Source organism: Pleurodeles waltl, chromosome 11 (genome assembly GCF_031143425.1).
Source record: "Pleurodeles waltl isolate 20211129_DDA chromosome 11, aPleWal1.hap1.20221129, whole genome shotgun sequence".
NCBI lineage: Eukaryota > Metazoa > Chordata > Amphibia > Caudata > Salamandridae > Pleurodeles > Pleurodeles waltl.
Genome location: NC_090450.1, coordinates 322,640,686 through 322,667,861, shown reverse-complemented (window position 1 = coordinate 322,667,861; position 27,176 = coordinate 322,640,686). Strand labels below are relative to the sequence as shown.

At 47.7% G+C, this 27,176-nt stretch overlaps 1 protein-coding gene across 1 annotated transcript in view; it reads right to left on the bottom strand.

Moving 5' to 3' along the window:
• Positions 1-27,176, bottom strand: part of SLCO2A1 (solute carrier organic anion transporter family member 2A1) — a 403,388-nt gene that overhangs the window by 105,810 nt on the left and 270,402 nt on the right. Inside the window, exons 6-8 of the mRNA XM_069213584.1 lie at positions 10,181-10,314; positions 5,786-5,867; positions 3,669-3,833 (exon numbers count right to left, since the gene is read on the bottom strand). Coding sequence (XP_069069685.1) covers positions 3,669-3,833; positions 5,786-5,867; positions 10,181-10,314 — 381 coding nt within the window. The remainder of the gene's footprint in view (positions 1-3,668; positions 3,834-5,785; positions 5,868-10,180; positions 10,315-27,176) is intronic.

Below are 27,176 nucleotides of genomic sequence, written 5' to 3'. Positions count from 1 at the left end.
ATGGTTATCATGTAAAATTAATAAAATAATTAAATTGAAAAGGGGTAAAAATAATCAGAGGAGGGAAGAAAAGAAAAGGGAGAAATTGTTCAGAGAAAAATTAGACGCAACAAAAATGGGGGAAGAAATCGAGATGAGGGAATTCAGAAGATGAATAAATTGTGAAGGAAAGATTTGTGTGATGACAAGAGTCATCAGAGGAGGGATTGTTGGAGTGTAACTTTTAGAATCAATATTAACATGAAAAGCTTGCAAAATAATGTATAATGGAGCCGCATAGAAAATGTATTAATACAGTACTAATGCACACATTTGAAATGTGCCCACGAGGAGTGGCCACCACTGTATACGTTGATTAATGAAACTGACTAATGATGAATTAAAAATGTACTAATGTGTGACTTTATATTAGCAATATGAGTTATATATTACGGTTTTGCTAAATTAATCACTAGGCCTTAGTTAGCAAGGGTCTGGGCCTAGCTGCCTGGTCTCATATTTAATGTGTTTTTCTAACGTGCAATGTGCTGCTTTCCTGAAGGACACGAAGCTGTACTTTTCCAGAAGCTAGAAATATGTGTGTAACCGTAGTAAATTCTTTCTCATGGGACCCGACTTGCTCAAGGAGACATTCTTGCCAAATGCAACAGTGCAATTCGCAACAGGTGCAAGGTCGTCTAGACTAGGAGAAGACAATGGAACTACTGATTGGAGCGACAAGTATAGCTTTTCTTACCTGACATTCTACCCGTTGAAGACATCAATCACAGGAACCAATAAACTACGTGAGAACTGTCTTAGGTGAAAATTCTAGTAAGGTATGTGATGAATCATTGGACAGAGATAACGATGCACCAAATATTGCCCAATTGGAAATTAGAGACTTGTTCGACAGATTTGATATAACACTGTGACACAAGGAGAAATCAGCCATTACGCGCCTTTACCCTGCCACTCTTGAATCTATTATTCTTCCTTGCCACCCCTAGCTACTCTGAGAGACTTTGGCCCTCATTCTGACCCTGGCGGTCGGCGGAGAGACGGCGGTCGGACCGCGAACAGACCGGCGGTATTAAAAATGGCATTCTGACCGCGGCGGTCCCCGCCGCGACCGACCGCTACTTCTCCACTCCGACCGCCACGGCGGTCATGACCGCGGGGCTGGAGTTTGCGCACTCCGGCCCGGCGGTCGTCCCAAGACCGCCAAGGGTATTATGACCCTGCCTACCGCCGCGGTTTCTTGCGGGCGGGAACCGCCGTGCGAACCATGGCGGTAAGCACTATCGGGGCCAGGGAATTCCTTCCCTGGCACTGATAGGGGTCTCCCCCACCCCCCACTACCCACCCGAGTCCTCCCCCCACACCCTCCACCCCCCTGCTACCCCCCAGAGGTGGTACGAACCCCCTCCCCACCCCCACCCCGACATGCACATACATGTACCCCGACATGCACACACCCCCAACATGCACATATACACACCCCCTACACACACATACACAACGGGGACACATACCCGCACACATACATGCCGACATGCGCACCTGCCGAACAGCACACATTACCCATAGACACAGCAGCACCCCCCGCCCGCATACACGCACTCACACACCCCCTCTACACACTCACACGCACACCCCCATGCACGCCCACATCACACAACACCCCCCCACCCCCTCCCCTCACGGACGATCAACTTACCTTGTGCGTTGGTCCTCCGGGAGGCGACGGGAGCCATAGGGACGTGACCGCCAACAGAAGACCGCCAACAGAAGACCGCCACACAGAAATGTGGGTCGTAATTCTGTGGGCGGTGTTCTGCTGGCGTGGCGGTGGAGGTTGACCAGTCTCCACTTTCCCGCCGACCGCCAGTGTGGCTGCTGGCGGTTTTCCGGCGGAACGCTCCCAGCGGTCAGAATGCGCACAGCGGCACACCGCCGCGGTCGGCGGTCTTCACCGCGGCGGTAACTCAGCGGTCTTGCGAAAAGACCGCCAAGGTCAGAATGAGGGCCTTTGTCTTTAGCTGTTTGATACTTTAAAACCATCCTCACCTTCTTCCTTGCCCGATACTTACTTCTCCTCCTTATGAGGGAAGAGCCCTATTCTAGCTATACCTTGCTGAGACTTAGCTGTTCTATCCTGGCTGATGGCGAATCGACTGATGTCCTGAGGACGAAGACTGACGCTGTATGCTGACCCATTCGGAGGGGTAACTTTATGATGATATATTGTAATTGTCTGTTTGCCTTTTCTTTCTAGGTACCAACTGCTCTTTTGATAGAGGCCATAGTTAGATGTTTTTTCTAAATTTATTTTGCTAAATTGTTTTGCATGAAGCCCAACATGCGGATGCTAATTTGAGGTTAGCTGAGGAGTCTACTAAAATCAGATGCAAATAGACAAATGACTGAATTCTTGATCTGTTGAATAACTTGTTGATGATACTCTGCTAAAGTTGATTCATGCTAACGTCGTGCTTTGTGTTAATGTTCATGATCTATGCTCTGCTAAAATCTTATTCAAGTTGCCATATTGTGATGGTTTTGATGTGCTTACTGATATTGAGACTAATAAATATGCTAGTAGATTGCAATTAATAGGGAATAATTACCTTAACTCTTACTAGATTGGTGTGGTTATTCATGGCTGAAAGGTCATGGTGTGTTTTATTCTTATTAAATGTTATTGATTAGTTTGATTGATTAGTTAGTGTGAATACTGATGAAGTTATTGATCTATAAATTGAGATGTTAGATATCTCATTCTGAGGAGTCTCCAATCAGGGTCAAAAGGTTGATTGGCCTAAAACGAATCCCTGAGTAAGTTAAATTATCAAAGTTGGGACGCGTTATCATTTCTGCAGAATATTATTTTGCTGAGCTGTTTCTCGATACAAAAGTGTGCTTCCATAGAGACACTATAGTGTGGATATAAGGAAATCTCACGTTTTAAAGATAACTGAGATGAATAAATAAGAGGGACACATTTGATTACAGTAAGTTGTACAAGGGGAACTTTATCTGCTTAGTGCAATACTCTGCATTCCTTATAAAAATATTTTAGTCTCCGAGGTAGAAATGACATCAGTCAAAATCCCCAAAAGCTTTCCTTGCTGCGGTACTTTTAATCACATAACATGCTGCACAATGTGTATTTCCTTGACACAAATTTTTACTTTCGTTTGCTGCACAATTTCGTCAAATCTGTAGAATCCCATTGTTCCTTACTGCTGCATAATCTAGACCCCGTCTATTTTGTATATATTGTATATGTATTGCTATTTATTTTTGTACCACTAAACAACAAATAAAAAATAAAAAAGACCAATGTCTTTGGCGTTGTCAATATCTTTTTTCATTGTTTGTTTTTGAAGAAGCAGAGGCAGGAGAACACGGGGCTCTTGAAAATATTGTGTTCTATGTATATTTTATTTAAATCTCAAAGGAGAGCTTGCTGACATAATCAACCCTTTGTTCTCTAAATATTCCTAGCTTGTTTGCCTTACTGTTCCTAGGTGGATCCCTGGTTATTCACAGTTGGTTGGATGGTTAGGTTTATTGGATGGTTATTTTTATTGGGTGTTTGGGTTTCTTGTGGTTTCTCAGATGATTCCTGGACATTCCCAGTTTCTTCCTAAAGTTTTCACTCACATACTAATTGAGATACTGACCGATAAGTAAGTTGGCGTAGGAGGCTGTTGTGCCGTACTGCTTCTCCAAGTACTTGTTGAGGAATGTGGAGAGGGCAGCAATGACGGAAGAGAAGCTGCACTGTGAAAGGACCACCAGGATGAAAAGTGGGTTCAGGAGTAGATGTATAAAGATTCTGGGAAATTCTGAAAGAAAACAGATGAGAACTGATTGAGCCACAACCTCTAAGTGTTAAAAAGTCCAGCGTGGAAGAAAGAAGCAAATGGTTACAAGTCACTAATGCACCTCAATTCCCAGTTGCAGAAGTACTGCCATTCAAGCATTGAGCCTCATCACATCATTGCATGTCACCTGAGAAATACACTCATCTTGGCTTTGGGGTACTCTAACTCCCACTGTTATCCCTACCATGACAGTTACAGTGACTTTTACATTCACTCAAATCTTAATACCATAACTAACACACTGTTAAGAAAGAACATTTAATCCCTGGCCTTTACCCCTCTGTTTTGAAACTACGATCAACAAAACAATTTCCTATTGGACAGCAGTACAGATTAGTGGTTCCAACTGATAGGACTAACAACACTGTTTTTGTGACTTTTACACAGCCCTTGCAGTCTTATCTTTTTATCTTCAATCTAAAGCAGTGTTGTCCAACCTTTTTATCGCCGCGGACCGGTAAATGTTTGATCATTTTTCCGTGGCCTGCTTGTCCCATTGTGTGACAAGCGGGCCACGGAAAAATTATCAAACATTTACCGCCCGCCACAGTGGGGCGGCCCGGTGCCGATTGATCCACGGACCGGCACCGGTCCGCGGCCCGGGGGTTGGGGAACACTGATCTAAAGGACATGTGCTTTGCCATAACAATAATGTCCCTATCTGTGTGTTCTATTCAGCAAGATCCAAGCATTGCCATCAATGCATCATATGGCAATTTACATCATAGACACTTGCTAGCTAGTAAGAATACAACTAAGCTCTAAGGACACTGACAGGAATCATTGACATTGCACTAGTGACTCGTATGATAATGCCTTGCTACTTCCCTAAAAAGATCTATTGGAATTGTTAGTCTGGATGAATGAACTTGGAAAAGTGAATGGGTCTGAAATTTGCTAACATTTTTACCGTGTGAGTGTACTTTAATAGATCAAGTTGTAAACATCAACTGTACATATGAACTGTAAGAGAGTTTCTATCTTCATACTTTTCAGCATTCCCCTGCTCTGTATATACTATTTTTTGCTTTATTCAAGAAGTTTGCATTTCCTAATCAAATTAAAATGTGTCTGCTGATGCATATTAATTGAACAATGGTGTTGACATAAGAACCAGATTTATGAAAAGTTTGCATTGCCGTTGTGTCACAAAGGGCGACGCAAGGCAATACAAGTCCTTAAGTCAGATTGACTATTCCATGCAGAGCCACCTAGCACAGCACTGCATGGCATAGTAAATTTAGGGTAAGTTGTTGCTCTGTGTTACTCTGCATTGGAAAGGTGTTCCATGAATGGGGTGTAGGTGTCCCCATGCATCCACTTATGGCTTTTGTTGCATACCCAGATTTACTAAGATTAGTAAACCTAGGAATGCATCAAAATGCTGCGCCTTTGAAGGTGAGGTGTAAACTGGAGAAATATCTTTATTTTACCTCTTTATTTCGCCTTTCTACATGTCCTGCATTATACAGCACACTTAGGAAGAGGAAAATGCCTCTTAATATTGTTTTTTGTGCAGGAAGGTGTCCATTTCTGCACAAAAACAATCCTGCCTGTATTGCACCATAGCACAAGGGTGCCTGTGTTGGCTCTTGGCAGCCACAAATGTGCCAGTGCATAGCAAGAGCAGAAATGTGCCATACGTTAGTAATTATGTCACATTCCTGCTCTCCATTTGATGCAGTGCAGCAAGTTATCTTGGTCTGCTGGGCTTCGTCAAATCTTAGTAAATTTGGACCTAGTTGTCCACTAGGTCTTTGTATGATAGATTTTGTTCTTCAAGTTTCCCTTAAAAGTGCTACATGACAGTACTACTAGCAGCAGTGCACTGTACAAAAGACAATAATAACAACAATACAGCTAACTATTCTGACGGCATAGCAAGTGAGGCAGTCAAGAATTAAAGTTCTTACTCTTTGTGAAGTCTATCAAGGAGAGCTCTGTGGCCTTGTCGTTGCCCAAATTCTGCTTAATATCGACTTCGGTTATTGTTTCCTGTAGAGAGAGTGAGGACAAAGAGAGAGAAATAGAGTGGAAAGAGAGACAGAGGGAGACAGAGAGAGAGAGAGACAGAAAGATAGAGAGATAGAGAGAGAGAGAGAGAGAGAGAGAGAGAGAGAGAGAGAGAGAGAGAGAGAGAGAGAGAGAGAGAGAGAGAGAGAGAGAGAGAGAGCTTGATGAGTATAGAACCTAGTGTAGGACGGGTGACCAACTTGGAGCTTAGGTAAAGAATGCACAACGCACATACAGGTGTAAGCCTTGTAATTGAAAACACCAGGACCAGTTGTCAAGAGTGTGGAAAAGGACTCACTTAGAATTTTTACCTGGCACTGATTTGGAAAGTAATTTTATTCTAGACATTAATGCCCCAATTATAAATTTAGGATTATGGGCCACTTGTGCGCATTTTAGAAACTGCAATTTCCTAATTGCGACTCCATGTGAATCCCGGTTAGGAAATTGCAATTTCAAATGTACGAAACTCCATTGAATTTCTTTTGCGATTTTCAGTGGGTCGCAAATGTGGTCTGCTGGGGTCATTCAGCAGACCGCCATATTTGTGATTGCTTTTAAATAAAGCAATCTTTTGTTTTTATAGACGCAGCCCATTTCCCGAAAGGTTGCAAATAGCCCTACCTCAAGAATATTAATAAGGTATGTCGCAATTTGTGACCCATTGGGAATCGCAAAAATCACTAGGATGGTGGCCTGCTGGGGTCAGCAGACCGCCATGTCTGTGATTGCTTTTGAATAAAGGAATTTTTATTTTTAAACGCAGCCCTTTTTCCTTAAAGGAAAATGGGATGTGTTTAAATAGAAGAAAAATGAAACATTTAAGTCTGTGGGACCATTTCCTGCCTTTAAAAAATATTTACCCAACCATTCAAAAAGGGGAAGGAGTCCCAGGGGACCTCTTCCCATTTGTAAATGGGTTACCAATAACTTTTCATTGGAGGTAAACTGCAAATGTTTTGCGACTGCATTTCGGTCACAAAGCATTCGTACATAACTTTCCTGTTCAGTATTAGGAGGGTCACCCTGAGCACGTCCCTTTCTAATACCGAATCCCAAACCTAAATTTGGTATCAAGTTACTGAATAGCACTTTGAACTTAGTACATCTCAAATTGCATTTTTCCAGTCACAACCCAGCCAATTCTGCTAATTGGCCCCTTTGCGACTGAAAAAAAGCTTCATACATGTGACCCTATATTTTGATACCTGCACAAACAGCCGCTCTACGGGGATCAAAACCGATATTTTATGATAATTAATGTACCCAGCTATTTTACCCAGACAGATTAAGCAGGTGAAACCTGCCGAAATTAGTCTGCTGCAAAGACACATAAACACTCCTTCTATATGTTAAGCATCATTTTAAAGTGAAAATCTTTGTACCCCTAAATACCTCACCGGGGTAATGGTATTTATTGAGTGATGTAAATGCCTCACCCTATTTTGACCCACTCGGAATCGAAGCCCAAGAGGTGAATGGGGTTCCAGGCATGGTAAAGGACAAACAATGTCAGACACTGGAAGGAAATCCACAGAGGTTTGCAAGCACTGGAACAGAAGCAAGGGAATATAAGGCATTAGAAGAGGCAGGCACAAGAGATGTGGAAAAACAAACTGTGTAAAAGGTTGCAGTTCTGTCTGAGGGCAGGAGCGGTGGGTTGTAGAGCTGTTAGAAGCACATTCGTTGAGTGACATTGTTGGTCAACTGTCCAGAGTAATTGTAATTTTGGAAAAACATGAGACAGGCAAAATTGATCAAAACTTCGTTGCATGCAATGATTAATATGCAGGGGATTTGAGATCCCTGACCCAAGGTTTTTGTGTAAGATTTGCCCAATAACATTGGTTAAAACTTAGTTCCACTTGCATGCTACTTTACGGTTTGGAGGGGGTGGCGCGGTGGCTAATTGCTTACAGCACGCCATTGTAGTTTTTAAAATGTTCCCAATGGCATGCTCCAGAGCCCAGATCCTCGGCCACTAAATATACGTTTTAAGTGTTGAAGGAAGGGACACTTTACGAGTTACGTCAGCAAATAAAACTACTCTATGTGTAATGCTTATTCAGGTGCAGCAAGTAGCAATGTACATGCATTTTGGAAGAACAGACATGAAAAGGTCCTAGAAGGCAACATCAGTGATTTACAGCTCTTAAAGAAACAGATGCGGGATTTGAGGCATCTAAAATGACTGGTACAAATCCTGGGCGATGAAACAGACAGACAGAGGGATGTTTGTGTCCAAAGATTCAAAAGGGAACATTGAATATTTAAGGTTTCACATAAAATCATGGAAGATTGGAGACATTGACGGTTGACGGTGGCACACGTCTTTTTCCCTTCAAAACTGACAAACATATAAGAGATTAAAGGAAGCAGGTGCTGAATTGAAGGACATTTAACAAGACTGGCAAATCATTTAAGGCGAGGAAAGAGACAGATAAAGGATTTATGTCACAGAAAGAAATAGACACAGGGTTTAAAGTATTGAGTACCATTGTTACAGTATTCACAACTAATTGGACAGTTAGGATATAGGACCTCTAATGTGACTGAAAAAGAATCTAAGGCACTGACAAAGACAAAAGAATAGTATTTAAATGCTGAACTAGACTGAGAAACACTTTAAATATTGAAAAGAATATGCTCTAGTTTTAAGAAATCAACTATATCCCCATCGTGCACAAAAACACCTACACGACACATATGTTCTAAACATTTGCTACTTCAGTAGCACAACCATCTCCTCTGAGCAGTCAACACTGAACCACCCATAATAAGCCTATTTAACTATACCACATCCTCATGCACAAAACCTTGCATTAAAGCCACTTGGTCAACAAAGATGTCTAAAACCAGCCATCCTAAGCTGAGCAGAACGATACTAATGCCAGAGGTCATCAACACACATCCAACCAGATCCATAACTGCATTGAGCTGGCCACCACTAAAAGTACATTATTTAATTCTAATCTTGCTGACCCCATCAAATAAGTCTTAACTTTTAACAATAAGATACACAAGTAAATATAATGTCAACAAACCACTTTGATTCTGTTCAAAGTGTACTACAGAGTGGTAACCCATTCTTGAAAGCTTTGTGAGATTGCTCAAATAGTGGAAACAGAATATACAGATGCATTTAACATAACTGAAGAGAAGGTCATTAGATCTAAGAGCTGAAAGACATAAATATTTCTGATAATGACAGAAGCAGATACAGGATTTGAGAAAATGAAAGAGAAAGTACATTTTGTAAGGCACTGAAACTGAATGAAAGATCACATATTTATATTTAAAGCAATTTAAGAGACAGGCACAGGATTTAGGCTACTGACAGATACAGACATGAGATTTATTGATTCAAAGAGACAGACATCATGTTAGCTGTAAAAAGGAGATAGGTACTTAAATTGTCACTCTTGGGAAGCAGGTACAGAAATTAAGATGCTGAAGACACGGGCATAGGGTGTTGGATCAATAGCAGGAGAAAAAGAGTAACCGTTTCTCTCTAATTGGTGTCTTTCATAGATCCAAGCATGTGAATCTATAAAACATTCAGTGCTGGAGAAACATTATTGACCTATTGAAAATACCAACACACATGGGTAACATATGCATTTTGAGAGAAATTGGATTTAAGGCACAAAAACATAAGATTTAAGATCTCAGAATAGGCAGATACAAACTCTATGAAATTGAAAGAGAGACACTTTTAAGACCCTCAAAGAGACAGACAGATGCCTTAAGGCACTGAAAGCCACAGGGAAAGCATTTAAGGCACTCAAATGACAGAGTCACATGACTTAAGATGGAGATATAAAAACAGCATTTACACATTACAAGAGAGAGATACAGGTGATTTTGCAGAATCAAAATAGCCAGGCAGGTGAACTATGAAATGAACAGACAGATACAACCTAAATGCTCAGAATTAGAAAGACACAGTTCAGTCCACATAAAGTATGGATACACATTCCTGAAAGTGAAAGGAACAGAACCTCATTTTAGAAAGTGAATGGATCACATACATTAGCCCAGGAAGGGCGAGAAACAGTCACATCAATATGAGCCTTAAGACGGAAGATTAACTATACCTTACAGGGGTTGGAGATCTTTTTCCTATTTTTTTTAATAAATACTTTTGCGACCAATGTGAAGATATCTGACCTTGCAGAATATCCTACGAAGATCCATGTCCTTTCTCTAAGTTTCTCATGGACAATAAACACTTTCAGGCAGAAATGTATGAGAACCCTCCATGTAACCATTTCATACAGGGGATGTCTCCTTACCTCTCTTTTTGACATGTGGCGAGGGAAGAAGAAATAGGGAAGTGAGGTGAGTGTCAAGCATCCGGAGGAGATGAGCAGCCCCAGCCACCAAGCTCCAATCCAGCGTGGGTCACCTGGCTTTATGTCCATGTTCTCTAGAAATGCAAGTTGGGAAATATAATTTTGTCATCAGAGGCCAGGCATATGTTAAAACAGGTGCAAAACACCTCTACTGTCCTCTCCTATACTGCCTCATGGTGTAGAAGTGCCATTCATAAAACATCTCAAAAACGTTCGCTAGGTATTGTTGAGAGGGAAGGCATGGAAAAGTAAAACACACTAGTAAAAATCAATTGAGAGACAATTCTAGACTCTCTGGTGCCTAGATTTAAAAACAGATAATACAGCTCACACAGGGAGTCACAAAACTCATTACAACACTCTAAGAAAAATATCAAAGACAATACAAGAAAACTGTGCAATACAAAGAGAGAGAAACAGCCACCCACTTGGAGTCATACAAATGAAAAAATCATCAACTGGGAGTCAGTGAAATAAAATACACACACTTGGAGTAAAGATTAACAAACTCCATCCAACGAGGATAAAACAAAGACAATAGCGCATGAAATAGGAGACCATTTAGCACATCCATTGGAAGTCCCACTCTGAGCAACACTACAGGCAGAACTCCTAGGTTGTGAACGAAAGTGCTGACAACACCCACTGAGAGAAAGAAGAATCACCAGACTGTGTTCAAGTATACAGAAGTAAATATTATAAACACTATGGCATAAATGTATTATCCTTCATGCAATGAATATTTACAGCAAGCATTTGCAATGCAATAGGTATCACATTTTCTTGAGTTAGAACTATTAGCATTGTAAATTCATACCTGGACTTTTCTTGCCACATAAATTGGTCAACCCTGCTTCATAATTTAATTTTTACCTGCAATATAATTCCAGTGGCCCAGCTTTTAACTAAAGCACTTCCTCTATCCTTCTTCCTCTATCTTAAAACATATACAATTATCATATAAACCTTTATCAGAAATACACTTTTGGCATTAGAGTGTAATGCTCAAAACACCATAACAAAAATATAATTAGTAACTGACTGGAGGGTGAAACGAAAGAAGGAATCAGGAGTAAAGATGGAGAGGATAAGTAACGTAGTAACGGTGTCATGGGTCCTGGAGTAAGAAAGGAAAATGGTTGAGTGGAATTTCAGTAGGAAAATACAGCAATAATTAGAGTTGAGTGAGGCCCGTAGGTCTCTGGTCCCTGGTGCCACTGCACCTATTGCTCCATTGATAACTAGGCCTCAGGAGAGAAAGCAGATGGGGCAGAAAAAGAGAAGTGAAAGGAGTACAACAGACAAAAGGAAGAAAGAGAAGGGTACACAAAGAAATAAAAGAAAGAAGGGAAAGAAAGAACAAGAAAATGAAAACACAACTAAGAGTGGAAAGAGAGCAAATGTGTGAGACAAAAGAAAAAAGGGAAGGAAGCTAGCGAACAAAAGATAAAGAGGTAAAGAGGAAACAATTATGAAAGAAGTGTGAAAGAGAAAAATGAACATTAGAGAAAAAAGAGAGATGGTGATAGAAACAAGCAGCAAAAGAGCCAAGGCATGTATGTACTGAAACATTTCCCACATATATAGAATGGGAAAACCACTTTGACACTTCAGGTCCTGACAAGTAACTTGTGGCTTCCACATACAGATGGGAAAAAGAGTGATTTATAGGAAAATGTGAATTGACAGATAAAGATAAACAAAAAAACAGAGGATGGAAGACCGATCTAACAAAAGTGAAAAGACGCTTACCGAGTCAAAGGAAAGAGCAAATTAAAAAGACAAAGAAATAATGAAGGGAAGAGAAACAAATAGTGAAAGGGCAAATGCCTGCTGAAGAAAAAAGAGAGGAATGAAACAAGGATAGAAATAACCACGTTTTTGCAAGGTTGAAAGAGGAGGTAGCAAGAGGAAGAGGGAAATGAAAAAAGGAGAGGAGTAGAAATAAATAGTTGATAGAAAGAGCAAAACTATTAACGTATGGATTTTAAGAGCTGGAAAGAGAAATGTGGGACGTAAAGATAGGTGAAACAGACCCTCCCAAACAAAGATGCCAGCTCAGAATAGATTTAATTGGCTCTCCCATATCCTGAAACAGAAGTCAGCATGTGGAACAGCAGGGGGCACTGCAGAACAGCAGGAGGTGCATCAGCAGAGTTGTATGTGAACCCAAGTACAGCAATATTGGGGTGCTTCAAATCAGGATTGGGGTTACAGACAGAGCTGTCTTCTGGCCCAGTGCTAGAATAGCAGAAAGGCAGCGGGTGAGGACTGAGAAACAGAATGCCGTGTAATTCCTAGTATTCGAATAATGGGGGCTGCAGGTTAAGGTTGAGGTGCACTGACAGAGTTGTATTTGGGATGCAGTACTGGAATAGTAACAGGCACACAAAGTCAGAAGTGAGGTATGTTAATGGAGCTATGTGTGGATCCTAGTATAGGCGTGCCAGTGTTGCTGAGTGCTAGCCTGGAGGCGCCCTGGTGAAGCGGTGAGTGGGGCCCAGCATGGAAGTGACATTGCCTCTGAACCACAGAAACAAGGAGTCCTAAAGGGCGTTTGTGTAAGCCTTAGTACTGAGAAGAAATGTGCACTGAATGTTAGTATTGATGGATGCTGGCAAAGCGGTGGTGGTTTCCATCAATAGTGCTGTTGGATGTTAGAATTGAGGTGCACTGGCTTAGATGTGTTTTGCTCTTTTGAGTCCAGTATTGGCTTGGCAGTGGGACTGAATATTAGAATTGAACTGCTGTAATGGAACTGTATGTGAGTGGGTTACCAGTATAGGAAAGAAAGTGACTTCACCGGGGTAGAGCTGGGGTGTACTGATGGAGCTCTGCCAGAGATCCCAGTACTGGAACAGCATAGTACTGGCTGCAAAAACGTGCGTGGGGTTCCTGGCACAGCTGAGGGCTTGAAGTGTGCGAACTGAGGTGTACTGATGGCGCTGCACCCGAGGTCCCAGTGCTGGAGCAGCAGAGTGTACTGACTCCAAGAACTTAGGTGTTCTGGTAGACAGCGCGCGTGGGTTTCCTGGAACTGGCACGGCTGAGGGCTTGAAGCGTTTGACACGAGGTGCACTGATGGAGTTGCGCCTGAGGTCCCAGTATTGGAGCATCAGAGTGTACTGACTGCAAGAAATGAGGTGCTCTGGCAGTCAGCATGCATGGGGTTCCTGGCACTAGAAAGCCTGAGGGCTTGGAGCATGTGAACAGAGGTGTACTGATAGAGATGTGCCCAAGGTCCCAGTACTGGAGCAGCAGAGTGTACTGAGTGCAAGAACTGAGGTGCTCTGGCAGACAGTATGCATGGGGTTCCTGGCACTGGCACGGCTGAGGGCTTGGATTGTGTGAACTGAGGTGCACTGCTTGAGCTGCGCCTGAGGTCCCAGTACTGGAGTAGCAGAGTGTACCGACTGCAAGAACTGAGGTGCTCTTGCAGACACCGTGACTGGGGTTCCTGGAACTAGCACAGGAGAGGGTTTGGAGCATGTGGACTGAGGTGCACTGATGGAGCTGAGTCCGAGGTCCCAGTACTGGAGCAGCAGAGTGTACTGAATGCAAGAACTGAGGTGCTCTGGCAGACAGGTTGTGTGGGGTTCTAGCACTGGCACATATAAGGGCTTGGAGTGTGTCAACTGATGTGCACTGATGGAGCTGGGAGTGGGAATCCCAGTATTAAGCAGAAGTGGGCACTCTCTCCAAGGATTGTGGAGCGCTGGTAGAGCTGGGTGCCCAGGCTATAAGCAATTACAAGTGAACCATCCAGGCAGGCACAGTTGGTAAAACAAATCCAAGCCAAGGAAGGGTGGGAAACAGCCAGCTGAGAGAAGGTGCAGAGAGCCCATAAAGACCAAATGTGACCAAGATAACAGCCTGATTTATAGCCATGTTTACAGCTAAGCTCAGAGCAAGAATGCTCTGCGGATGAAAAGGGAAGCTTCCCTGGACAGGATCAGGAAACAAAGTGAAAAAAAGTCCCTACAGACCAGATAAAGAGGACAAAGCGTAATTATAGAGTAGTTGGTCCCTGCTCCCACACAGAAGAAGCAGGGACAAAGAGGCATTACTTGACCACTAACAAGCAATGATTTTGAAATGACACTGAATCTAACAAATGAAATAGCTGGAAGCCCCAGAAGAAGTATACTTAAAAGTATACAAGAGGTCGTAAGCTTACGCTTGACCTAAAAAAATGGCCTAGTGCCGTGTCTGAAAAGCAAGACTGCACTGTCTTGCACTGGCCTTCTACCAAAGGTAAAGCTCCCACTGCAAATTTCTTACATATAAAGACTGTTAAAGGGTCAAACGTGTGGGAAGTGTGCGTTGTGGCCAGCAGACATGCTGCATGTTACATAAATGACATGTAAGATCGCTCGTTGACAATTTGCGATGGTTTTAAGTGGCGTTAGATTTTGATGCACAGCCAGCTCAGGCTATTTTAATCTTACAGTCTGGCTTTGTGGGAAAACCTAAGGATGTGTGCACTGCTCTTTCCCATAAGCATCCCTTTTGTATTTATTACAGTAGTCTGGCCCTTCGTGGCGCAATGCAGTTTTTGCTACACGAAGACCACAAAAATCCTTCAGCTAGAAAGTTGACTGAGGCTGCTTTTGCACTGATTTGTGATGCTTTGCCTTGTACGAGTGCCCATACCAATATTTAATAAATTAGGGCCTGGAATTACAAGATGTCCAAGAAGGGTAATCCACCAACTCTTGAAAGTCAAAGGTACACATTTATTTATTTAACTACTGGGTACAGCGAAAGAACAACACCATGGGGGTCATTCTGACCCTGGCGGTCGGTGATAAAGCGGCGGCCAACCCGCAAACAGGGCGGCGGTCAAAAAAATGGAATTCTAAGCCTGGCGGGAACCGCCATCACAGGCCGCCACTTTAACACTCCGACCGCCACGGCGGGACCGACTAACAGCGCGGCGGTCACCGCCAACAGGCAGGCGGCAGACAATGTACCGCCCACCCTATCACGACTCACCAATCCGCCACCTTTTCCAGGGCGGGAGCCCCGCCGATAAAAACACGGCGGAAACAGACTACGAACGGGAAAACGCTCACCTATACACACTCCACGAGGAAGGAAGACAGCATGGAGCCCGAATTACATATCCTACCAGCTATTGTCTACCTGCTCATCTACCAGGAGTACGAACGCTGGCGCAGACGACAACGGTGAGTACTGCACCTACGACACAGGCGAGGGGGGAGGAGGAAAGCTTACGGGCACACACATGCGCCATACACCCACCCCCCCACCACAAATACCTACACCCCAATGCCGAGCAACAGGTCAGAGTGACACCACACAAACCCCCCGGAATAATGCAAAGACACAATTTAAATGATCTATAAAATATATGTATAAATAGCTCCATTTAAGGAATGGCAAATATGCCATATAAAAGATACAAAAATAGGGAATGAACATAGTCCACAATATATCCATAGGCAAAAAGTCCTGCACATTCCGTCAAAGTTCCATAGTCCGTGGGCCAATGTGCACAAACACATGGGCAAAGCCCACACAGGAGACCAGATACCATTGGAGAGAACACTGCAGGGGCATCAGATGATAAAACTACAGGCACCTCAGGGGGAAGGGAAGGGGGGGCACCTCAGCCACATGAGTCCACAATGCCAGATCCACGAGGGGCCTCCATGCCCACTGTCCCATCCTTGGGAGTGCAAAGCCACAGTCTCACAAGTCCCTACAGTGGGTGGCTTGTCCACTGTCCCATCCTGGGGAGTGCAAAGCCACAGTCTCACAAGTCCCTACAGTGGGTGGCTTGCCCACTGTCCCATCCTGGGGAGTGCAAAGCCACAGTCTCTCAAGTCTCTACAGTGGGTGGCTTGCCCACTGGACCATCCTGGGAAGTGCCAAGCCACAGTCCATCAGAAGGATTACCGACTCCACTGTTATTGGAGGAGGCATGGTGCCCAGAGTGCTTCCAGAAGCCCTGCTCGACACAGAACCGGCACTGACAATGGGCCAGCGGTGCTTGAGATGAAGGGCCCAGCGTAGCGGTGCTTGAGATGAAGGGCCCAGCGGAGTGGTGCTTGAGACGGCGGGGCCCAGCGGAGCGGTGCTTGAGACGGCGGTGCCCAGCGGAGCGGTGCTTGAGATGAAGGGCCCAGCGTAGCGGTGCTTGAGATGAAGGGCCCAGCGGAGTGGTGCTTGAGACGGCGGGGCCCAGCGGAGCGGTGCTTGAGACGGCGGTGCCCAGCGGAGCGGTGCTTGAGATGAAGGGCCCAGCGGAGCGGTGCTTGACAGGAAGGGCCCAGTGGAGCGGTGCTTGAGACGGCGGGGCCCAGCGGAGCGGTGCTTGAGATGAAGGGCCCAGCGGAGCGGTGCTTGAGATGAAGGGCCCAGCGGAGCGGTGCTTGACAGGAAGGGCCCAGAGGAGTGGTGCTTGAGATGAAGGGCCCAGCGGAGCGGTGCTTGAGATGAAGGGCCCGGCGGAGCGGTGCTTGAGATGAAGGGCCCAGCGGAGAGGTGCTTGAGATGAAGGGCCCAGCGGAGCGGTGCTTGAGACGGCGGTGCCCAGCGGAGCGGTGCTTGAGATGAAGGGCCCAGCGGAGCGGTGCTTGACAGGAAGGGCCCAGCGGAGCAGTGCTTGAGACGGCAGGGCCCAGCGGAGCGGTGCTTGAGATGAAGGGCCCAGCGGAGCGGTGCTTGACAGGAAGGGCCCAGCGGAGCGGTGCTTGAGATGAAGGGCCCAGCGGAGCGGTGCTTGACAGGAAGGGCCCAGCGGAGCGGTGCTTGAGATGAAGGGCCCAGCGGAGCGGTGCTTGAGACGGCGGGGCCCAGCGGAGCGGTGCTTGAGATGAAGGGCCCAGCGGTGCGGTTCTTGTCCAGGCGGGGCCCGTTCAGCGGTTCTTGTCCCGGCGGGGCCCTGTTCAGCGGTGCTCCTCCCGGCGGAGCCCTGTTCAGCGGTGCTCCTCCCGGCGGAGCCCGTTCAGCGGTTCTTGTCCCGGCGGGGCCCTGTTCAGCGGTGCTCCTCCCGGCGGGGCCCTGTTCAGCGGTGCTCCTCCTGGCGGGGCCCGTTCAGCAGTTCTTGTCCCAGAGGGGCCCTGTTCAGCGGTGCTCCTCCCGGCGGGGCCCTGTTCAGCAGTTCTTGTCCCGGCAGGGCCCTGTTCAGCGGTGCTCCTCCCGGCGGGGCCCTGTTCAGCGGTGCTCCTCCCGGCGGGGCCCTGTTCAGCGGTGCTCCTCCCGGCGGGGCCCTGTTCAGCGGTGCTTGTCCTGTGTGTCTAGGGAGCCAGACCTGGGCAAGACTTCCCGCTCATTCACCATCCGAACTTGCGGTCGCGGCGCCCTCCTGTGATGGAGTCCTGGGCCCGTGGGTGTCGTCCGGCACACCCGGAATGGGGCTGGTGGGGCCCTCCTGGGCAGCTCGCCTGCTGCCTGACTTCTCCGCCCTGCTGCCCTTGCCCTCCTTCGCTGGAGCTCTGTGGCCCTTGCCTCCCTTGGATGATGTGGCAGGTGACGGGGCAAGGCTACTGTCCTTGGTGCAGCCGTGTCAGGCTTGTCACGCCGGGCCTTTTTCTTTTTTGTCCTCTTCCCAGGGGGGGGGGCTGGCTGTCCCCTTGCTGCTGGCCGATGTTCCTGCCCTAGGATCTGGTGGACTCCAATAGCCCTGCACTATGGTCACAGAAGATGCAGGGCTGGTGGTGCTGAGGTGCTTTTTTTTGTCTTACCAGATGGAGGGGGTGGGTCAGTGATTGGAACGAGCTCAAGGTTGGAAAGGAAAAGGACTTTGGAAGGACAGGGACGGGTAGGTGTAGTGGGTTTGGGAGTGGAGGAAGAGGATGTGGTTGTAGGAGAGTCAAGTGTGCTGTCTTTGGGTGCAGGTGCTTGTGACGGAGGCTGTTGTGAGGTGGATGGCTGTTGGGTGGGTGGCTGCCTGCGTTTGTGTGCTTTGGAAGAGGGGGTGACAGACACACTGGGAGAGGACACAGGGGACGTGTAAATGGCAGTGGGGGTGGTGACTGCACGTGTGCGGACTGTAATGGAGGGTGTGCTGGTGATGAAAGTACTGGCTGATGGTGGTGTGCATGCAGGTGTGAGTGGAGACGTCACAGGGAGGGAGGAGGGAGATGAGGAGGTGGGGGACACAGAGGTGGTAGTGACTGTTGGCATGTCTGCATCTGGATGTTGCTTGGGTGAATGCTTGTGGGATCTGTGGTGCTTATGTCTGGATGAGCTGCCCTTGGGTGTAGAGGTGTGTGCAGGCTGGTCTGATGGTGTGGATGGGATAGACAGAGGAACAGGAGACTGGGACTGGGTGGAGGGAGTCAGAAGAGGGAGGCTGGAGACAGGGACAATGGCTGCCGTCAGTGCTGAGGCCAGAGCGTTGAACGATCGCTGATGGGCAGCCTGACCCGAATGAATGCCCTCCAGGTATGCATTGCTCCGATGCACCTCCCTTTCTACACCCTGGATGGCATTCAAAAGGGTAGACTGCCCAACAATGAGTGTCCTGAGGAGGTCAATGACCTCCTCACTGAGGGCAGCAGGGGTAACTGGGACAGGGCCTGAGGTGCCTGGGGCGAAGGAGATGCCCACCTTCCTGGGTGAGCGGGCACGGAGCGAAGGCTGAGGGGCTGCTGGGAGGGCGGGGCTGGTGCGCTGGGTGGCTAGGGAGCTCCCTTCCGAGGATGTGTCGGTGTCGCTGACGTCTCCACGGGTCCCCGTTGTGGAGCTCCACTCGCCCTCCGTCTCACTGGTGTACTCGGAGTCTGTTGTATGGCCCTCCGGGGCCATGTGAGATGCAGCTCCCTCGTGTGCCGATGCCACTTCTCCTCCGCCTGATGATGCTAATGCACACATGAACAGGAAGACAAAGAAAATGGGGGGGGGAGAAATGAAGACAGGTTTAGTGCATGCATTGGCAACACCATTGTCGGAGAGGACAGACACAGAAGCCCCCTGAACTAGGCCGTGCAATGGGGGTACACTACTCAGTTATTGTGACTAGGCCTACGGGTCTATGGACGACAAATGCACACATGGGTGAGGCCGTACCATGGATAGCTGTACTTGGCACCCTACAGAGGTGGGGGGCGGGGGCACAGGGCCGTGTCTAACGGAGGGGCCTAGCCTACAGAATGCGCCCTGGCCTGGAGATAGCCACAGCCCTCCTCCCTCACCCAGACACCTTCACTGCGCGCAAAGATAGCAGAATGTGCTGATACTCACCCCCTTGTGTCTGCTGTGATGTCCTCACGCGCCCATCAAAATCGGGGTAGGCCACCACAAGGATCCGGGACATCAGGGGGGTCAATTGGCGGCTGGCACCCCTCCTACGTTGGGAGGCCATCCCCAGCAGAGACTCGGCGGTCTTTCTGGTCCCGCAGCGTTTGTCCTCCCACCTCTTTCGGCAGTGGGTGCCCCATCTGTTGTGGACCCCCAGGGCCCGGACGTCCTTGGCGATGGCACGCCAAATGTCGATCTTCTGATGGGCGCTGACCTATGTGACATGTACAGGGTGGTAAAGGACATTGCATCAGTTTCCTGCCTGGTCAATGTGAGTGCCCCCCCCCCTCCCCAACCTTGCCATGTGGCACATGCTCTCATCTTTCGTGCATTGCACTCCTCATTCGCTCCCCTCCCCACCATCTTACATACACCCCACTCAACACAGGCATAGCCCATTCAACGTGCACACTGTGTACTAACCTGTTGGTCTGGAGGACCGTAGAGTAGCGCATACTGGGGGAGGACCCCATCAACAAGTTTCTCCAATTCTTCAGCAGTGAAGGCAGGGGCCCTTTCCCCAGTCGCAGCAGCCATTGTATCTCCCAGACCGAGGTCACAGCAGCACTTGCAGTATAGGTCCTCTCCTGTGGATGATCAGGTCTCGAGTGATTAATCAGATAGAAAATGGCGGTCACGCCCGCGGCGGTGCGTACCGCGACCGCCGGCGCACATCGTCATTGGCTCCTGAGACCCATAGGGTTCAATGTTAACCAATGCTGCTTTGCGCCGCGGTCTTCGACCACCTACCGCCACGGTGTGCCACGCCAGCGCAGTGACCTCACATCCCACTGTCACACTGCACAGGTCAGGCAGCCGCCATTTCAAGGGCCCACATGGCATGATTTCTACTGCGTCACACAGGCCTAGGCCTTGCATTGCCACTCATACAAGCCTTTCAATGCATAGCAGTTCGTGTACTGTGCAAGCGGTGTGAACTAACCTGTGGGTTGCTTGACTCTGTGCTCCATGTTGTCCTTCCTAGGCACCGTCCGCTGGGACTTGCGAGGAGAAGGATGAATCCTCCCGCGTACCGACCGCTGGTGGACCTGTCGACAATGGAAGAACGACATATCATACTTACATACCGGCTTGACAGAGCAACTATACATGAACTATGTGCCCAGCTGGAGCCAGACCTGATGTCCCCCATCCGCCAACCCACGGGGATTCCCCCTCTGGTGCAGGTTCTGTCAGTACTCCATTTTTTGGCAAGTGGGTCTTTTCAGACAACAGTGGCCTTATCATCTGGGATGTCTCAGCCTATGTTTTCTAAGGTTTTGTCCAGAGTGTTGTCTGCCCTGATGAAATACATGCGGAGCTACATTATTTTCCCTGAGGTGGGCGAATTGGCTACAGTGAAGGGTGATTTCTATGCTCTTGGACATATCCCCAACATCATTGGTGCCATTGATGGGACCCATGTGGCTTTGGTTCCCCCCAAAGAAAGTGAGCAGGTGTACAGAAACAGAAAAAGTTATAATTCGATGAATGTACAGGTGGTCTGTTTGGCTGACCAGTATATCTCCCATGTAAATGCCAAGTTCCCTGGGTCAGTGCATGACGCGTATGTCATGCGAAATAGCAGCATCCCTTATGTGATGGAACAGCTACAGAGACACCATGTGTGGCTAATTGGTGACTCTGGTTACCCCAACCTGTCGTGGCTACTGACACCAGTGAGGAATCCCCGGACCAGGGCAGAGGAACGGTACAATGAGGCCCATGGGCGATCTAGGAGGATCATAGAAAGGACCTTTGGGGTCCTGAAGGCCAGGTTTAGGTGCCTGCATATGACTGGGGGATCCCTCATGTACTCACCAAAGAAGGTGTGCCAGATCATCGTGGCCTGCTGTATGCTTCACAATCTTGCATTGCGACGCCAGGTGCCTTTTCTGCAGGAGGATGGTCCAGATGGTGGTGTTGTTGCAGCTGTGGAGCCTGTGTTGAGTGAAGAGGAGGAAGACGACGGGGACGACACGGACAACAGGGATACAGTCATACAACAATACTTTCAGTAGCACACAGGTAAGAAACAGCCACCCCAATTTACATTTACTTGAGGCCTCATGCGTCTCCACTGTCTGTGTTTCCCCCCAGTTCCTGTTAACTGATTTGTGACTTTCCCTTCCCTTTTCAGAGCTGTATGACCCACTGCCTGACTTTAGCTTTGTTTGCCCATGGACTAAAGCTTATTGAAATTGGTATGTTGTCATCACAAAGTAACTGGACATTATTGCACCGTTATGTGTAATACATTTGTTAAGAATGCAAGCAGACTCCTGTTTTTTTATGTGGAATAAGTGATTTATTTTAAGTGCTACATATAGGTAAATGATTGGGAAGCGGGGATGGGTGGGGTTGGAGTAATGTCCATGGCAGAGTCCAGTTCTCAGTCGCACAGGTGCATTGTCCATATGCCTGTGGAAGGATGGAGCAAGGGCAGTTCAAGGTTGGACAGGGTGACAATGTGGGACAGTGGGATGACATCAGGGGGTATCTTAGGCTGGCGGGGGTCTTGCAATCCTACTCTGTCTTCTTGTGAGATCTCAGGTTCCGCTTGCGGGGTGGTTCTTCTTCTGCAGGAGGTGGGGTTCTGGTGGCCTGTCGTTGTGTGGGGGCCTCCTGTCCAGTAGCGCCGGCGGAGGTGGTAGGCTGTTCCTGGCCTGGGCTAGTGACAGGGGCCCTTTGGGGTGCCACATGGTCCCGCAATGTGGTGACGATCTGGGTAAGGGCCAGGACAATGGTCCCCATTGCGGAACCAATGTTCCTCAGTTCCTCCCTGAACCCCATGTACTGTTCCTCCTGCAGTTCCTGGATCTCCTGGAACCGGGCCAGTACCGTCGCCATCGTCTCCTGGGAGCGGTGGTATGCTCCCATGATGGAGGAGAGGGCCTCTTGGAGAGTCGGTTCCCCGGGCCTGCCCCCCCCGTCGCACAGCAGCCCTCCCAGTTCCCCTGTGTTCCTGGGCCTCTGTCCCCTGGACGGTGTGCCCACTACCACTGCCCCCAGGTCCCTGTTGTTGTTGGGGTGGTGGGTCAACCTGGGTGCCCTGTAGTGGTGGACACACCGCTGATTGACGTGTCCTGGAGACAGAGGCATGGGCCCGCTGGGTGGGAGCTGTGCTGGTGTTCCCAGAGGGGGTTGGGTCTGGTGTAGCCTGTGGCTGTCTATGGGGAACCGACTGTCCAGAGGTCCCCGATGGGCCGGGCTGGTCGTCTGGCTCCAGGGAGACAGAGCTGCTGTCATCGCTGGGGGCCTCTTCTGGGGGTGGGATGGACATCTCTGGACCCTCCGTGGCGGTGTGGTGGCGTTCGGGTCCTGCAGGGGTATAAAGGTATGGTTATTGCTTCTGTGTGTGGCATTTCGTGTGATGGGTGGGTGTCCGTGTACCCATGTACAGGCATTTCCTTGTGGGGGCTTTTGTGAGGGTGGCTTGTGGGGGTGATGTGTCTGTGCAGTGGGCATGCTTTGGTGATGGGTGTCCATGCTTTGGGGTCGCATGCAGGGCTTGGTGTTGGGATGGGTGGGTTGTGATGGTGAGCCTTTTGCTAGGGGTTGGTGTGATGGGGGAGGGGGTGAGGGTGGGGGGAAGATTTGGCATGCAGGTGGGGTGGGGGTGGGAAGCAGTAGTGAAGATTTGCCTTACCAGAGTCCATTCCTCCGCCTACTCCTGCGAGGCCCTCAGGATGCAGGATGTGCAAGACTTGCTCCTCCCACGTGGTAAATTCTGGGGGATTAGGTGGGGATCCACCGCCAGTCTTCTGCACCGCAATGTTGTGCCTTGATACCATGGAACGCACCTTCCCCCGTAGGTCGTTCCATCTCTTCCTGATGTCCTCCCGATTGCGTGGATGCTGTCCCACCGCGTTAACCCTGTCCACTATCCTTTGCCATAGCTCCATCTTCCTGGCAAATGTGGTGTGCTGCACCTGTGCCCCGAAGAGCTGGGGCTCTACACGGACTATTTCCTCCACCATGACCCCGAGTTCGGCGTCACTGAACCTGGGGTGTCTTTGGGGACCGCCGCGTGGATTTGTGGGTCGGAATGGTATGGGCGTATTTCTGTTGGCGTGACGGTGGAGGTTTGGTCAGTGCCATTTTTTCGCTGACCTTTGGTGTGGTTTCTGTTGTGACCTACCCTGTACATAGCTGTCAGTGTGTTACTACTTTGCAGACCAATGTGCATTTCTCTAAGGACTGACATAGGTGAGTGGCAAACCTAAAGGTACCTGACATGTAATTGAAAGGATCCAGGACTGGGGACATCAGTAATGTTCTCTGTCTGTATCATGGGGTATGATTATTAGGAAGCTGAGAAATGAGTATGCGATACAGCTTTACCTCGTGTTACAAAGGTACAATCTTATGCCTCCTGGCTTGAGGGAAGACTGACGTGCCCCTAACCTCAATATCCTGTGGTCAAGAAGTGTATGACACCTAAGCTGACATTCTAAAGTCTCCAGCAGCACTACTGTATCTGTTAATTGCAAATCTACAAATCAATGTGTAGAGATGTACAATACAGCTGTTTTGACTTATGTCCATGTTACAATCCCAATGTAATGGGTCTCCTGGTGATACTGTACACGTGTGATGTTCATTACAAAGGTTGTACAATATGGAGGGACATATTGGTACAAGAGTCGTCATACATGACAGTTGTACATGGTTGATACATGACACTTACACAGAACCTTTGCTTAAGTGGAATTTTTTAGGGAGTGCTATGCAATATGTGTGAATTGAAACATAAATTACAGAAAGTAAACAGTGGCTGGTTCAGCCATGGTGGTTGAAATCATCAAGATAGCTACTGCACCATTTGGGAACACAAGCCCAGTGTCCTTGCAGCATAGGAAAATGGAGTTGGGTTCCAGAACAGTCAACAGGGTATATCTTTGGCACACAAGGGGCAACAATAAGGAGAGGTTCACTTCCTAGCAGTGGGTTTGGTCTTGGCATCTGCTCCTTCTGGATGTCTGGGTGGACTCCCACATTTGAAGAGGGGGTGTTCCTCTGCTACAGAGGGTGGGGTGTCTGAGGCATGTCCTTCCCCCCAGTGCTTAATTTGTAAATATAAACGTGCCGGTGCCGAAAGCCCTCCTCTTAAAAACGCGTCTGCTGCATTTAAATGTGCGAGCACGGAATACTGAGGCAACGTAATCCTGAAGCTATCTCGGGCTTCTTCAATCCATTAACAGCCGCTCCCTGTCCCTTCAACTCACTCTAATAGCTTTTTGGTTTCTACCTTCGTGACGCTTTTTCGTTTTTCTCTTCCTCCGTCTTTCCCTTATGTGTCTTTTGCTCGCAGCAAATGCTTGAGGCAGAAGAATAAGCGCCGGCCCTCAAAAATAAGTTTCTACCTTTGTGACGCTTTTTCGTTTTTTTCTTCCTCCGTCTTTCCCTTATGTGTCTTTTGCTCGCAGCAAATGCTTGAGGCAGAAGAATAAGCACCGGCCCTCAAAAATAAGTTCCGGTGCTCCGCACCAGAAACAATAAGCACAAATTAAGCACTGCTTCCCCCGCAGGGCCTCCATTTCACTAGTAGCTGCAGATGCTAGAGGGCCTGACAACTCATTACCAGTGGAAGAGGCCTGATGTTGTGTAGCAGACCTACTCAGGGTAGTGTTGATGTCCCTGAGCATCCCAGCAGTGGACGCCAGGATGGCATTTTGTGCCTGCCACTGTTGCATGGCTTCCTGGTGGTTGTCCCTCTGCAGCTGTTGTATTTTCCCCATCATGGTAAGTACCTGCTCCATCATACCTTGGGACTTTTGGTAGGCTCCCAAGACTTGGTAGATGGTTTCCTGGTCAGTATTCTCCCTTTGAGCCCCCATCCTCTGGCACACACCATTCATACCAACACATACACTACCCTCACATGCATGTGCCCCCTGGCACAGTGTGGCCACTCCCAGTGGTGGCAGGTCCATCATTGTCAGGGGTGACAAGAGGAGACTCAGGTACTTATACTGGACGGCACACAATGGATGACTCAGTCCTTGGGACACAGGTTTGGGGGAGAATGATTGCATGTGATGTAGATGCTACAGGGCTGAGAGGAGTCAATGGCTGAGAGTTGTTGACTAACCAGGTGTCCCTGATGGGCCAGCTTGGTCATCAGTGTCCAAACATCCAGGGGTGTTGTCCTCACTGTGTGAGAAGTGGAATATACATTTGCTGAAAGTAATATAACAAGTTATGTTTAGGTTTCACAATTAGTGATGTTGTGTGAGATGCACACACTGCCTTTATATGATCCCCAGAAATGACAATGACAGCTGCTATCAATTCTTACTTCATACAACATGAGACTCTGATATTTCAATTCCATACATCATACTCAAAGATGTTAGGCTATGTTAGTTGTTATTTGAAAGCTGATACCCTCTTATGTTGTCTGACTATTGACATGGGTGATAACCTTTTTACGCCTAGTGAAGTGTATGGCATGATCCATGGCACAAAAAGCTGAACAATTCTCAATAGTGTCAGAGCAGGGACACAGCATGGTAGTAGGCAATTGACATTGACCTTTATCTGGATTTACTGCATGTGCATCCACATGGGCATCTAGATTCCCCCTGCCAGGTGAGTCAATTTCCATTTTAGGAATCTTTTTTCCAAGGGCAGTGTGATTGGGCATTTAGCTGTAGCTGTGCTTTGCTTGTAATGGTAGTGGGAGTGGGTCATTGCCATGTTTCACAGTGGAACATTCATGATGGGTTACATTAGTTGTTATTTTCACATGCATCACATCTCACATTTGGTCACTGTTCTGTTTTTGTATGGTGGAATATTGGCTTCTGGTAATTGTAGTGCTATCAGTTCCCAGGACCTAACATCCCATTCCCAAGGGCTGTGGACCCAGATGAGTTTAGTGGACATGCAGCATGCCAGAGGGGGGAATTTGTACACTTGGCACAGAGGGGTGGTGGGTGATTTGGTAATTGAGGTGTGGTAAGGTGGTGAGGGAGCATTCAAGACAAAACATTTTGGTGACAGGTATGTTGTGGGGACTTACCAGACTCTACTCCTCCAGGTATTCCATTCAGGCCCTCAGGATGCAGTATGTCCAAGACCTTCTCCTCCCATGATGTGAAAGTAGAGGGAGTATGTGGGGGCCCACAGCCAGTTGTGAGGACTGCCACCTGGTGCCTGGACGCCATGGAATGTACCTTTCCCCTGAGGTCGGTCCACCTCTTCCTGATGTCCTCCCTTGTGCGTGGATAGCAGCCTAAAGAATTTACACTGTTGACTATTCTTTGCCACAACTCTATTTTCCTGGTTATTGATGTTTGTTCAACCTGTGCTCCAAATAGGTGTGGCTCTACCCTGATAATGTCATCCACTATAACCCTCAACTCATCATCTGTGAAACATGTTCTTTTTTGTGGAGACATGGTAGTGGTGGCATAAAAGGTGAGGTAGTGTTAAAAAAAGTTTGGAAAAACATTACTGATGAGGCCTGGGTGCTATGATATGAGCAGGTGCTGTTTTTTCTGTATTGTGTGTGATTGTAAATTGTGTGTTGTGTACGTTTTGCAGGTATGGGATGTATACATGGTGAAATGTGTATGTGTGCCTAAAGTATTTATCGAAAAATCTGTGATAGTTATTCCTCCTCTGTGGCTGTGAGTGGCATTCTGCTTGCAAAGGATTG